A 14297-nucleotide genomic window follows, 5' to 3' on the forward strand; every position below is an offset into this window, starting at 1 on the left:
ACATATATTGTCTTTTTAAAAAAGGAATGCATAGTATTGTGGTTTTTGTAACTATAAGGTTTTTTTTGGTTTTTTTTTGTTTGTTTGTTTGTTTACGAATCTCTTATTGAAGGACATTTAAATTGCTTTCAGTTCTTTGCCATTATACACATTCAGGTCTTTATTATTACAAAAAATACTAATAAATATTTTTATAAACATAGTCGTGTCTTGTTCAGTTTTTGCCCAAGAATTAATCCTCAGAAGTCAAATTGCTATGTGAATGGATATGCACCTTTTAATCAGTTTAATCGTAAGTCATTCAAGGAAACTGCATAAAATCTCCTTAAAAGAAAATGAAATTTACAGTTTGGTACTCATTTTTATTTGTTTTTCTCCAGCAGAAAGTAATTTCTATAAGAGTGGGAACTTTATCTGTCTTGATTATCACCATTTCCACCATTCAGATCAGGCATTCAATGTATATTTGTTGCAACAACACTAATAGGGAACATTTATTATGTGTCCAGCACTGTTCTAAGGGAATTAATTCAGTTTTTCCTGGCAACAGCTCTACAAGGTAGATAATATGACTTTGTCCATTTTGCAGATGAAGAAACTGCAGGTAGAGAGGTTAGGTACTTGCCTAGTTTCACACAGCTAATGAATAGTGGAGCCAGGAATCAGGCAGTTTTCCTTCACTTTACAGGTACCCACTATGCTGTCCTGGGTCTCTTATAAATGAATACAGGAATGAATGGTCAAAATGACCATTTAAAAATGAAAATTAGAGGGAACAGACTGCCTGCTTTGTAAGGGCCAAATTAGTTTTATGGTCCTCTGGACTAGGCTGTACTTAACTACCTACTAATATTCCTCCCAGAATTCATATCTATATGGTTAAAAATCATTCTTACCTGAAGATTTTATGGATATGTAAACAGAACATTTGATTTGTATGACAGATAAAATAGTAAATCTGGGCCTGCAGCTTGAGTCTAGGAGGCAGAACTTTTATTACTTTATGAACATATTCTGTTCCCCACCTGGGTTCCTTTGCTCCTGCCATTTCCCTGTACCGGGAATGCTCATTGTCCACCTCCCACAGTGGAAACTCTGCCTTCCAGGGCTTGCTCAATAGCCACCTCTTCCACTGAATACTGCTTTTACCCTTCTTTTTTTCTTGCCCTCCTTTTGAAGATTCTTTCCGTCTTCAAAATTCTGAGTCTCTTTTTATAGTACTCATGTAGAATACTACATTCCAAATATACCTTATGTTACTGTGTAAAGTTCTCATCTCCCTTAATAGACTATATTCTTTTTTAGTTTTATTCATTTTATAAAACTCCAGTATGTATTACAATATTTTGTACGAAGTATTGAAACTAAGGGTTTTTTTTTTTTTTTTTTTTGGATGACTGAAAGAATTATCTCAGTGAAATATATTTAAAAATTTTAAATCCTAAATAAGAATATTAATACAATTTGATTATTGTATATTCCACATTATCAGGAATTACAAAATACTCCTGGTTTTTTTTTTTTCACATGATGATTGGTATTTTGTCTTTAGCTTATAAGTCATCCAGAAACAAGAAGCATAATTAGCTTTCACTTTTATAAGACCTTTTGTTCTATTCATGGCTACAAATACCAACTTTGCTTGTACCCACAACTTTAATTACCTTTTCTTTAAGTGGGTGGTTTAGGGACATCAGAGGTCATTAAAATCAAAGAGATAAGTGGAATTTTTTTTTCAAAGGCTAGTGCTTAAGGGTGTGTTCCTGTTAGAGAATTTTAATACTAAATGTGTTTTCAAGTGTTTGTGTGATATCAAATCTCCTTGCCAACTGGAAGAGGGACTGTCCTTGAATCCTGTTCTGAATGATATATTAAAACATAATCCCTTCTTCATATATATATATATATATATATATTTAAAGAACTTCAGGGAATGTGAAGTATTGTCGTTTGACAGGATTATACTTTGTTGCTAACAAAGGTAATAGCATAGCCTTCAGGCCAATTGTCTCTTCCTCCTTAAGGAGTTCTTTCCTTTACCCACAGGATAAGGACAAAGCTGAAGGTTTTTGTTTCTGAAAGGTCAACCAGCAAGCCAAAGAGAAAGTTCAAACAAATATTATCAGTCTTTTAAAAATGTCATTGCTTATGTAAATGAGCTGGTCCTTGACTACTGGTAAGCCTCAAGCATCCTTGAATTGGTTGGATGTTAAGTTGGGTTTTATTTATATTTGATATACAGTATGCTTCCTATGTAGAAAGCACTGATCATGAAGAATCTCACTTCATTTAAGGTTAGTGCTTTTTTATTTGTTTTGGTTCTAGGTTGTTGTTTTGTTTTGTTTTGTTTTGTTTTGTTTTGTTTTGTTTTAGATTAGCTTCACTATCTTGTGATTTTCAGAGGCTGAGGTATTTTCAGAGACTGTGGAGAATTTTGATATGATTTTTCCTTAGTTTTTCTTTTACTGTTACACATCTCATCAAATTCGTTTGAGATTCTTGGAACCATGTTTATAGTTACTGATTAAAATAAAATTTTATCTCTTTCTTTGGAAGTACAGTATTTTTATATTGTGAATTATACAGTTTTAATTTATGCCTTCAGGCTAAAATTTGCAGGTTTGATACACAGTCTTAAATGTATTCAGAACAATAAAGTCAAAGATGAATATTTTCAAGTTTAGCCTAATTGAGTCCTCTTATAAAACGTTGAGCTGTCACACTAGGTCTTCGTGGCCTCTCGTTTGTATTAATGTGGTGTTCTTGATCATAACTTTTGTAGATAAAATTCATTTGGGGGCAGCTAAGAGTCTCCCTACTCTTTCTAATTCTGTTGTAAAACTCCAAACTTTAGGAAAGAATATCTTTAGGGAGGTATGCCTTAAAAGTACAAAATTGTTATTTTGCATATTAGATGCAGGATTTTTAAATGGGCATTTACATCTTGTGTATCATGTTAGCTGCTGCGTTTTCACTTGTTTTAAAATAATTCTGAGAACTTGGGCAATTCTGTGATGATCCTTGGGAGTTCTTGGTAGGAGGTATCTTTCCTCTTAGATCTGTAGCTCTGTGATGTATGTACATAAACATGCCTTTGTTCTCAAAGTCTTTTTCTATCTGATTACTGTGGTATCCAAGTACTTTGTCTTTGCCTGTTTTCATTTTGTTTTGTTTTGTTGTTTTTCCTTGTGCCTTAGCCGGTCATTTGTGTGATGTCTACATTCAGCAGAGGTACTAAGACCATTTTTGATGAGAGAAAGGAGGGATAGAGGAAGTAAGGAGAAATTCAGAGTGGGGTGGCTGTGAGGGATAAATGTAGGGAAGAAAGGCTGTGAGTGGGTGCGAGGGAGGAAGAGGAAGCAACGGCGGAACAGGGTCTCTACAGGGGCTACGCCGTTGGGGGTGCATGAAATCTTGGGGGCCGCTCGTGGGGGCAGGAGCTCAACAGACCAGCATTTTCCCCAGGCTTGGGCGCAAGCTTGTGAAACTACTAATGTATTAAAGAACCTCAACTGGGATTTGCCGAGGACAAATGCTGTAACGTGTTAGTCATCCATTATCTGCTTCTATTTTTGCAGGTTCTGAATGATGACTGGCGCGCGTCTGGGTGATGCCCCCCACAGTCCCTGTCATTCCGGAGTGATAAGGCACCCGCGCGCCTAGCCCCAGCGCCAGGGCACGCGAGCGGCGCTGGAGGGAGCCACGCTTCCGCCTGCGGGCCGGACAAAAGTCCCGCCTGCCCACGGCGTCTGCCCGCCGCTCGTGACCGAGACGCCTCGCGCGGCCAGCTCGCTGCTCTCACGCGCGGATGGTGTGTGGCCGCCGCAGGACGCGCGCCGCGCCCGGGCCATGAAGTAGCGGCTGCTGGCGGCGCCGCTGCCCGACCGCCCGCCCCAGCCCCGCGCTGCGCTGCCGGGTCCTCTCCCGGCGGGGCCGGAGCGGCGTGGACATGGCTGGCCGCGTCCCCAGCCTGCTAGTTCTCCTCCTCGTTTTTCCAAGCAGCTGTCTGGCTTTCCGAAGCCCACTTTCTGTCTTTAAGAGGTGGGTGTTCGTGGTCGGGGTGGTTTCTGTGCATGCTGCTGAGAAATGTAATCACTTTTATGAACCGGAGTGTTGGCAAAATAGACGACGTTGATGTTCTTTGCGAGAATGACTTGGAATTTTAGTACAGCAACTTCTTGTGAAGTCCCCCGTGCAGAAAAATCCCACTGTATTGTAGCCAAGCAGTTCTGGCTTTCAAAACTCCAATTAGAAGTTGTGATTTCCAATACTAATCACTCCCTCTTGGGGAAGTATTTCAGGAACTACAATGTAGTGGCTTAGATTTGAATGCCTTCTTGTTTATAATAGCTCGAAGGATAAAATATAAAGATACATCAGTGTCGAGGAGAAGCAGAGCATAGACTGTAATAGCTCACAAGGAAACATTAAGCTGTATACAAACGCCTCATAATTACCTTATTAAATATTTATGTACTTGTACATTTGTAATTCACATTGCAGTCTTTTATTTCTTCCTCTTAACAGCTCTGCCTCCTAGCATGATTATGGTTGGCTTTGTTGTTTCTAACTAGTAATTCTGAACACCGAAAATAGTTACAAAAATTTTTACTGGATTATCGTTAATATTTCTGCCATTAGAAAATTGGCATGCCTGTGATAATTTGTCATGTATTAATACTGTATCTTCATTAACTTGAAACAAATATATGTTTTGACAAGTTTTTGTTGAATGGAGTTTTAAACTAGCCTGCTTGGTTGCATTGGTTATATTTTGTTTACAAATTAGGTATATATTGTTGTTGGACTATGAAATGCAAATCTGAGTATGTTTAAGAACATTGTGTAGTCATCACATCTTTAGAGTTTTCAATGGGTTTAAATCAATCGTCCGTAAGGTCATAGAATTCCTTTCTTTCCCCTCCTCATGTTAAGTTTAGATTGCATTATGTTCAAGAATATTGAAATTGTCTTCCTTTTTTCAAGGTTTAAAGAAACTACCAGACCGTTGTCCAATGAATGTCTTGGTACCACCAGACCTGTAATTCCTATTGATTCATCAGATTTTGCATTGGATATTCGCATGCCTGGGGTCACACCTAAACAGGTGAGAGCAATTCTGTATTTCATTATTCACTTGTTCTGGATAGTCTATAATTAAGGTAAGGAAACTGCATTTAAGCTGTAGGAGCTTCTTTAAACATGGGCATTTGCTTTCAAGACTCCAGCTAAGGCTAGAATAATTGAATATTACAAAGAGGATTAAGTTTTTCAAGGTGAATCTTTCACTTAAATTTTGTTTTTAAAATTTTTACTGATATTGTCATTTGTGATTTGAAATGGAATGTCAAAAATTTACATTTTGAGATTCTCTATGGAGTAATAGCCTCTGTAATGCAGCATGCAAGTATGCATTAAAATACAAAAAATTATCCTAATAAAGGAAAATGATATTGAGCAGCTGCATCTAAGCGTCTTTGTTTAGATATCCTTCTATTACAACCACAAGTGAAGAAATAAAAATGTGTTTACTGCCAAGAATTTGTAAAACAATACATTCCACACTTGTAAAAGTTAAGAAAACCGTTCATACAGGTGTCTGATTGTGAGTTTTCTTTAGCCTGACTTGCTCGTTATAAGAGATGTACTTTTGAAATAATGGCAAAACTCATATAAATGTGACTTATAGAGCATTTCGAGTAGAACTAAGTTGTTGCTAGGGCTTTCCCTCTTTTAGGAACACACAAGAAGCTCAAAACTACTGCTGTCATGTGTGCAAGGTGTTTCATTAAGCATTAAAAGGCCAGAATTAATTATGCTTTGCAGCTAGGCAGTTCAGGGATTTATGTGTGTCATTAAAAGATAGTCCTCTCCTTTTGAAGGGCTGCAGAGACAGGGAAAGATCTGAATATTGTGGAGCTGCAGTAGCTGATGACTCATTGTTGCAGATAACATTCTATTTTTCTTTTCTTTTTTTTTTTTTTTTTTTATTTTCAGTACTAGGGAAACAAAGGTATTCACATTCTACTTTTTGGGCAGAATTCCCTTTGCAATTGACATCCCTAAGCTCTAGAGAATACACACATGCCTTTTTTGGGGGTCTAAGAATTGGCATTCATTTATTTGAAGACCTGCATATGATTATCTATAAATAACTACCACTATAAAAATGACTTTCACTCCCTCCTCATCACCAAATGATCATGCAGATGACTTTCCATGCATTCAGTTGTTACTGTGCTAGCTTTTAATTTCATAAGCTTTTTATTTAGTATTTAACCGCAAGAAGTGAAATGAGATTGAGACTAGGAGAGAAGAACAACAGTTGCTCACTTGTGAAGTGTGTCTCTTGTCTCTTCTCACTTTTAAAAGTGGGTTTCCCCCTATATTTGCTTGAACTGAGTGTATTTCTTTTAAGGTATCCACTAATTGGGTTTTTAAGCACTCGTTTCCAACAAGAATATCATTATTTTATCAAATAGTTTTTGTTGTAATTCACTATTACTGTTATTCATTATTTAAGAGTAATAACATTTAAATTACTTAACAATAATAATGGGCAACTGTGATGAGATCAAAAACCTCAGAAAGAGATCCTAGAAGAATTGATTATAAAAGGCTGTGGAGGAACCCCATTTTCATAAAGTAAAATGTGTTCATTTTTATAATCTTATATAATTATCCAAATAAATCCATGGGGAAAGAACATACATTGTTTAGATAACCGCTTTTTATTTTGCACTATCTATAGTCACCTTTGCCTCATGCAGTGCACATTTGCTGGTTGCCTTTCCAGCAAGTAGCTAGTTGCCTCCTGGCCCCTTCTCTGAGACCGTGTGGTTCCCAAGAGCTTCCTATCCGGGCTCCAGAAATGGAACACATGGATCATGATTGGTAATTGACTATATCCCGCCTCTCTTTCCACAATGATTGGTTCAAAAGAAAGTGTGTGATTTAGACCATTCAAATCTTAGGACTTTTGCTGAGTATGTATTTTTTTCTGTTTCATGTAAGCAACAGGCTTGTAGTGCTAGGGTCTGCTGAGTTCTAGGAACCATGCCTAGAATAAAACTAACACCATAGGGGGCAATGCAGAGAGATTGAAAGAATGTACATGCTTGGTGATATCACTACTTACGCAGTGTTCAGTTTGTTAGCCTTTCTTGTTTCAATAAGGTTGAGTTGGGTTTTGTCTTACTTGCCACTGTAGCTACTGGGTAAATGATTCAGTTACTCTGCCTGACAGCTCAGAACTGCTTGTTGAATATTTCTTCCACTTTTTTCCCATCACTCTCTATCCACCATGTGCCATGAGTATTTAATTTGGTTCAGCTGACATGCAGATCTTATACTTTGTAAACTTTTATGAGAAATGGTAGAGTCTCCATTGAATATACCCAGGAAGAAGGGAACACAGAACCTTCAGAACCTCTTTCCTTCTGTACTTGGTGTTCTAGTGAAGAAGACGAAGAGCTGTGATGCCGTAAGTACTGTTGAAGAAAGTATTCTTTTCTTAAAATGAAGATAAAACCAAAGTTTTACACAAGTCATTAAGAGGAAAGGAGATTTTTTTAAAAAGGAAGAAAGAACAATGAAAAAGTATTAGAGGGAAGAAACAAAAGGTAGAATGAAACAAAGAGTTGGCCAAAAAACAAAGTGTAAAAAGATCCAAGAAAACAGAATGATCAGGAGCAAAAAGAAAAAGAAGAAATTCAGGAATAACTAGACTATGAAGATCGAACATTTAAAAATCATAAAAGATAAGGAAGATGAAGGAAAATGTAAAAACAAAGAAGGGCATTGAGGAGTTAAATGGCAGAGGATTTTTTTTTTTTTTTTTTTTTTTGATGGCAGACAATCAAGAACAACAACATTTAAAGAAGGATCAGAGGAACAAGAACTTGAGTTGCGAATTGAGAGACATCATGTTGATTAAAGAAATGTGTTCATTCCACACAGGTTTTTTTTTTAATAAAGTACATCTTTAGTTTCGGTAATAATGAAAGCTACATCAGTAAATCTGATGTGTATCTTTTCTTTGGAAACATTGAGATTGTTAGATAGGCTTGGATAGAGAAACAGCAGATGTAGAACAGTGGTGGAAAGAACCTGAGACACAATACAGATAGTGCAACTAACTAATTTTATCAGATGGAATACAAGCCTAGATTAGTGTCTTATCAAGGATGCCCAGGCATGCCAGGCCTCTGAGTTGCCATTCTGCCATACCACAGGACTTTAAAGTGGCAATTAAAAATTTCTCCCGGGCCGGGCGCGGTGGCTCAAGCCTGTAATCCCAGCACTGTGGGAGGCCGAGGCGGGTGGATCACGAGGTCAAGAGATCAAGACCATCCTGGTCAACATGGTGAAAACCCGTCTCTACTAAAAATACAAAACATTAGCTGGGCATGGTGGCGCGTGCCTGTAATCTCAGCTACTCGGGAGGTTGAGGCAGGAGAATTGCCTGAACCCAGGAGGCGGAGGTTGCGGTGAGCCGAGATCGCGCCATTGCACTCCAGCCTGGGTAACAAGAGCGAAACTCCGTCTCAAAAAAAAAAAAGAAAAAAAAATTTCTCCCGGGCCGGGCGCGGTGGCTCAAGCCTGTAATCCCAGCACTTTGGGAGGCCGAGGCGGGTGGATCACGAGGTCAAGAGATCGAGACCATCCTGGTCAACAGGGTGAAACCCCGTCTGTACTAAAAATACAAAAAAAAAAAATTAGCTGGGCATGGTGGCGCGTGCCTGTAATCCCAGCTACTCAGGAGACTGAGGCAGGAGAATTGCCTGAACCCAGGAGGCGGAGGTTGCGGTGAGCCGAGATCGCGCCATTGCACTCCAGCCTGGGTAACAAGAACGAAACTCCGTCTCAAAAAAAAAAAAAAAAAAAAAATTATCCCATTAAAACTAGATCCAATGAGTCCAGAAAAAGTGGTTTATTGTCTGTTGCAATATCAATTTTATAATCAAAATAAGCTCATTCTGTCTCTTCTCTGACTTAGAAAAATTTGATAATAGTTTCCGTCCTTTTTTAGAAATGGATTATCAGTGTTTAACTCTGTTAACTGGTGTTTTTCCAGCCTTTGGGAAGATTAGAGAGAAAAGTAGGCGACTTTTCAATAGTCTATCATAAAGTCAGAATCTGGTGTCCCATGGCACTGGCTTCAAATACAGCAGAGCCATGAAGTGGTAACATCTTGAGACTTCTCTTCTAGTGCTGTTTCTTTTTTTGACTCTTTTTCTCACCCAGGACCCTCTGGACTTTTGCTGTCACCAACTCTCATAGCAACAAACAAAACAATGTGATAAACTGCCAGTTTATGGTCATAGTATGGTGATATCAATTTGACATGTTAACTATCCCTTGGGTATTTTATTTTAAAATAAATAAAGGTATAATTACAGTGATTTTCCATAAAGTTTATTGCCTAAATGTAACTCAAATCCAGGGGTTAGAACAGAACCTGTGATGTTGGGGCCAGGCTAACAGCATTCTGGCTTGAGCTCTTGCAGTCTCAACTCAGATCTGTTTTTTAACCAGCTAGTCGTATTCCTTCATCTGTAGAAAGGATAATAATAGTTTATTATCCTACGTTAACCAGAGATGTTCTTAGGACTGAGTGACGTAATGTTGAATTGCCTTGCACACGGTAGAGAAAATGTATACTAATATAATTATTATGTGTGTTGAGGGAAATGTGAATGAATCTTGAGATTAGAAAGAAATTGCTAACCCTTAGGCTTTCAGCAATGGCTTCATGGAAGAGCTAAGACATTGCAATAATTGTGAAGGAGACGAAGGTGAAGAAAATGAAGAAAAATAGAAAGTACAAACCTAGGCAAGAGAAACCTGAATAAAGTACGCAAAGAAGTAAATCTTTCAGTGTCCTTAAGTATTTGTAAGTAGTTATTTTCATTAAAAATGGCCCTATCATAAGAGACGAAAGGAACACTGAGAATGGATATGCTTTTCTCAGAATTCTTATACTTCTTTATACTGCTTGGAAGAGAAGTTATTAAAAGAAGTATCATCGGTTTGAAACCTTTTATTTTATATATATGTTTGAAATAAGCCTTGACTTTTTTCAGTGTCTGCTTTAAGGACTTTATACATTGACCTTGTTTTAAAAAACACATTGCCAGGTGTGGTGGCTCACGCCTGTAATCCCAGCACTTTGGGATTCCAAGGCAGGTGGATTACCTGAGGTCAGGAGTTTGAGACCAGCCTGACCAACATGGTGAAACCCAATCTCTACTAAAAATACAAAAATTAGCTGGCATGGTGGCAGGCACCTGAAATCCCAGCTACTTGGGAGGCTGAGGCAGGAGAATTGCTTGATCCCTGGAGGCAGAGGTTGCAGTGAGCAACGGCGCCATTGCACTCCAGCCTGGGCAACAAGAGCAAAACTCTGTCTAAAAAAAAAAAAAAAGAAAAAAGAAAAACGCTTTTATCTAATGTATGTGCTTTCAAAGCCTAAGTTTATATAACATTGTATTTATTTGCTATTTGCTTGTTAGGTCCTCTGTATTCTTAGCTTAAGAACTTACAAATGCAAACAAATTTGCAAAAAATATATGATTTTACAAAATTAAATATCTCCCTTGAGCCTAATTTCTTAAAGCCATATATTAATTGAATTGCTTTCAATGAAGATGTTTTGGGCTATCATTAGTGTAATCATTGCCCTCCCTTATTTTGGGAGTGATGATCTGAGAACTATGAAGAAATACACCTTTCCCTTTTCGAACCTCTTGCAAATTCTTGTCTCATTCAGCATTTTTCTTTTAAAGGACTCTTCAGATCATGCATTGCAATTGGAAAGCAGCCTGTCCCTGTGTATCTAAGCACATATATATCTATTGCCAAGGAACAGAACAATTCTGAGTTTAAGGATCACATCAGGTACCCCAGAGCAGCATGTTGAAAAACCTGAAATTAGAATCTTAAGTTATTATTTAAAAATATTGATGAAAGAATATTGTCATTGAAATGAAACCAGAATGAACAAAATACTCCTACAAAATTTTCTCAACAGCTTCCCACCGTATTTCACTTTGTTGTTTTCTTACATGAACAGTCATGAGAAAATGTTAACTAATATACTTTAACTTCTTCATTTTCTAACATGAGAAAGAGATTCCTTTGCCTCCGCGATACATGCATAATCTGTAAAACAAACCCAGCTTTCATGGGCTTTTCTTTCTGTACCCCTGTAAGGAATCGGTTGTATTATATCAAACCGTAATCATAACATCATTTATAAGTGGCAGTTGCTCAGAATATCTGTTTTATCAGAGGTAATATACAAGTGAAATGAAGAATTGTTTTTATTAAATTCAGAATGCCAGTTAAATTAGACTTTGTAAGTAAAGTTACTTAGTTGCACAAAAGCTTGGCTTTTGTCTAGTTTTGACGCTATAATGTTAAGTCTATATATTTTTTTAATTCCATCATTGTGTAAAAAAAAGATGTACCTATCCTCAGTCAATGCTAAAAACTCAGAGTAAGGTCAGCAAGGGGGCCTGCTTGAAAGTGGAGGGTAGACAGAGGGAGAGGATTAAACAACTACCTACAGCTTACTGTGCTTTTTACCTGGATGACGGAATAGTCTGTATACCACACCCCCATGACACATAATTTACCTGTATAGCAAACCTGCACATGTACTCCTGAACCTAAAGTAAAAGCTAAAAAAAAAATTAGCAAGAACTCCAGGAAAAAAATGAGGCTTTACTGGAATAATTTTTAGTACTTTAGGGATAGCGATTTCCTTATCTCCTTCTCTCTAGTTGTTAGTACCTAATATTTGCATTCTTTTGAAATTAAAATTCCAAGTTTTCTCTTGGGCGGAAGAATAAAAGGAAGGGAGACACCCCACATCCCCATTTTACTGTTTCCCCTCATTGGCCAGCTTGACTTTCAGTTTAAACCTCACTGCAGGAGAGAAAACAATAGCCTTTCTGGCACCAGCCACCAGTAGGATACCTGTTGTACTCTTGTGGGGAAAATGGATCCAAGCTCTCCGCAAAGCAGCTGTATGATTGCTGGAAGTGCTTAAAGAAGATCCCCGTCCAACTCCAGGAGCCCCATGGATTTCCTGATCGCCTCTGTGTGGTCAGCAGCCGTGGTCCAGCATGCCTTCCCTAGTGTTGTGAACTGTCCACCACTGCAGGCCTCACCCTCATCTAATTCAATCTGTACACCGGAACAGACATAGCAAATGAGGGTTACTTTTTGAGCCAAATACATTTGATTGGGAAGAGCTGCCTGGAAAGTGTTAAGAATTATGAGACCACAATGGGGCTTGATGGGAAAGGGTGCAGCGACCCATAAGCAACATCTGCCATGAATGTGCAAGATAAAAGTGGTGGCTCCAGCGGCCACCTCTAGAAAGAACAACCCTGGGTGAAGATTGATTGCATTAAGTCATTGTCTTAAAATTAATATATGAGTCATGGCTTTTAGGGTTTCTTTTTCTTCTATTCCTTTCTCTCCTTTCACAAAAAGTAAAAACTAGCATGGTGATCTTCTTATTGAAGGAGGCATATTGAGAAACATACAAATTTTGGACCAGCATGTACTTTTACTTAGAAAGACTTAGGCAGTGTGTATAAAATTGCAAGGTTTGTGAAAAGAATAACAAAATAAATTAAAATGCGATATCTTCTCCCTCCCCAAATTGAGAAACTAATATTATCTCCATTGTACCAACGGGAAAGCTAATAGCAAAGAAAATAGCATGATTATTAGAAAGGATGGCCACCAAGCCCTTATTTTGTTTATTTATGTGCCACACATTCATTCTTCTTTACCTTTTGAAAGCTCAGGATTGGTGTCATTTAAAACAATACATGTCAAAATCTCAGATTAGATATAGTTGTATATTTACTCTTTGCTTTATCGGCAAGCATTAATTATATTAATTAAGTACATTACAAAAATGTTAAATGGCTCTTGTAAATGACAAAGTCACATGTCGTTCACTGTCCATTGTTTAAGTTTACATTATGCTTCCTCTTTATTTTTACTGAAACTTATTTAATGTCCACTTAGGGAAGATATGATTGAACTATTAACAATGTTTTTTCTGTGAGGATAATATAAACATGTCACATATCAGGGTTCAGGACTGCAAGTATGAGTATACATTGACTATTTTTTCCCTTTCTTTATAAAAAATTAGAAACAGAGGAGAGTATTTATTATTTTCCATCAATTTTGAGTATGTTTGAATTAACATGATGCTTGAGAATATTTTTAAATTATCTACAGTATAAAAGACTCCCTTATGATCACCTATTTTCTCAATAAGGTTTAGAGTCCTTTTTTTTTTTTTTCCTAGTAAATATTTTAATGGAGAAAACATACCTATTGAGTGTTCATTAGGTAACACTACTATATTGGGCACTTTACATACACTGTCTCATTAATTCCAATAAAACATCTGTGTTCTAGGCATTATTATCCCCACTTTTTATATTAAAAATTGAAACCAGAAGAGATTAATAACCTGTTCTTAGCAAATAGCCAGTAAAGAGAAGAACAAGGATTTAAATACGGATTTACTTGAACTGAAACTCATGGATCATTTTATAATTCTGTACTGCCAATCTGTTAATGATCTGTGTCCCACAGAATTTTACTCTATGTGTTTTTATGTGTGCAGGGGTGTGTGTGTGTGTGTGTGTATATATATACATATATATACACACACACACACGCACGTATATATATATATATATATATATATATATATACACACACACATATTTTTATTTTACATATATTGTAAAAATGTAAGCTCTCTTTTATTAAACAAAATACACATTAGTGGCTTCATCCTAAATTATTATTATCTGTTTTGAGATGGGATCTCACTGTGTCCCCCAGGCTGAATGCAGTGGTGCAATCAAAGCTCACTGCTGCCTCAACCTCCTTGGCTCAAAGGATCCTCCCATCTCAGCCTCCTGAGTAGCTGACACTGTAGGCACACACCACCATACCTGGCTTAATTTTTTATTTCTTTTAGAGATGGAGTTTTACTGTGTTTCCCAGGTTGGTCTTAAAATCCTGAGCTCAAGTGATCTTTCTGCTTCGGTCTCCTAAAGTGCTGGGATTACAGGTGTGGGCCACTGTACCCAGGCCATCCTAAATCCTTGAATAACTTTCTTCTAATACCTATGCAGAAATACGTGCTACTAATCTGAATTCTGGTAAGATATTCTTGGTCACTACCTTGCAATCAACTTAAGTTCATTTATTTTAACAGGTTTTTTTTTTTTTTTTTTTTTTTTTTTTTT

At 37.3% G+C, this 14297-nt stretch overlaps 1 protein-coding gene across 9 annotated transcripts in view; it reads left to right on the top strand.

The window, feature by feature from the left end:
- The window catches only part of PAM (peptidylglycine alpha-amidating monooxygenase), a 280315-nt gene that overhangs the window by 114036 nt on the left and 151982 nt on the right, over nucleotides 1–14297 (top strand). For 3 of the 9 annotated variants that reach the window (XM_017511776.2, XM_017511778.2, XM_017511784.2), the window contains 2 exons: nucleotides 3579–4041; nucleotides 4987–5107. In XM_017511776.2, the coding sequence (XP_017367265.1) occupies nucleotides 3950–4041; nucleotides 4987–5107 (213 nt within the window). In that variant the 5' untranslated portion in view covers nucleotides 3579–3949. Of the gene's footprint in view, nucleotides 1–2225; nucleotides 2295–3247; nucleotides 3275–3574; nucleotides 4042–4986; nucleotides 5108–14297 lie in introns of those variants that run through there. The other 6 variants (XM_037732530.1, XM_037732531.1, XM_037732528.1 and 3 more) reach the window with 4 other exon arrangements.

Source organism: Cebus imitator, unplaced genomic scaffold (assembly GCF_001604975.1).
Source record: "Cebus imitator isolate Cc_AM_T3 unplaced genomic scaffold, Cebus_imitator-1.0 Scaffold452, whole genome shotgun sequence".
Lineage (NCBI taxonomy): Eukaryota > Metazoa > Chordata > Mammalia > Primates > Cebidae > Cebus > Cebus imitator.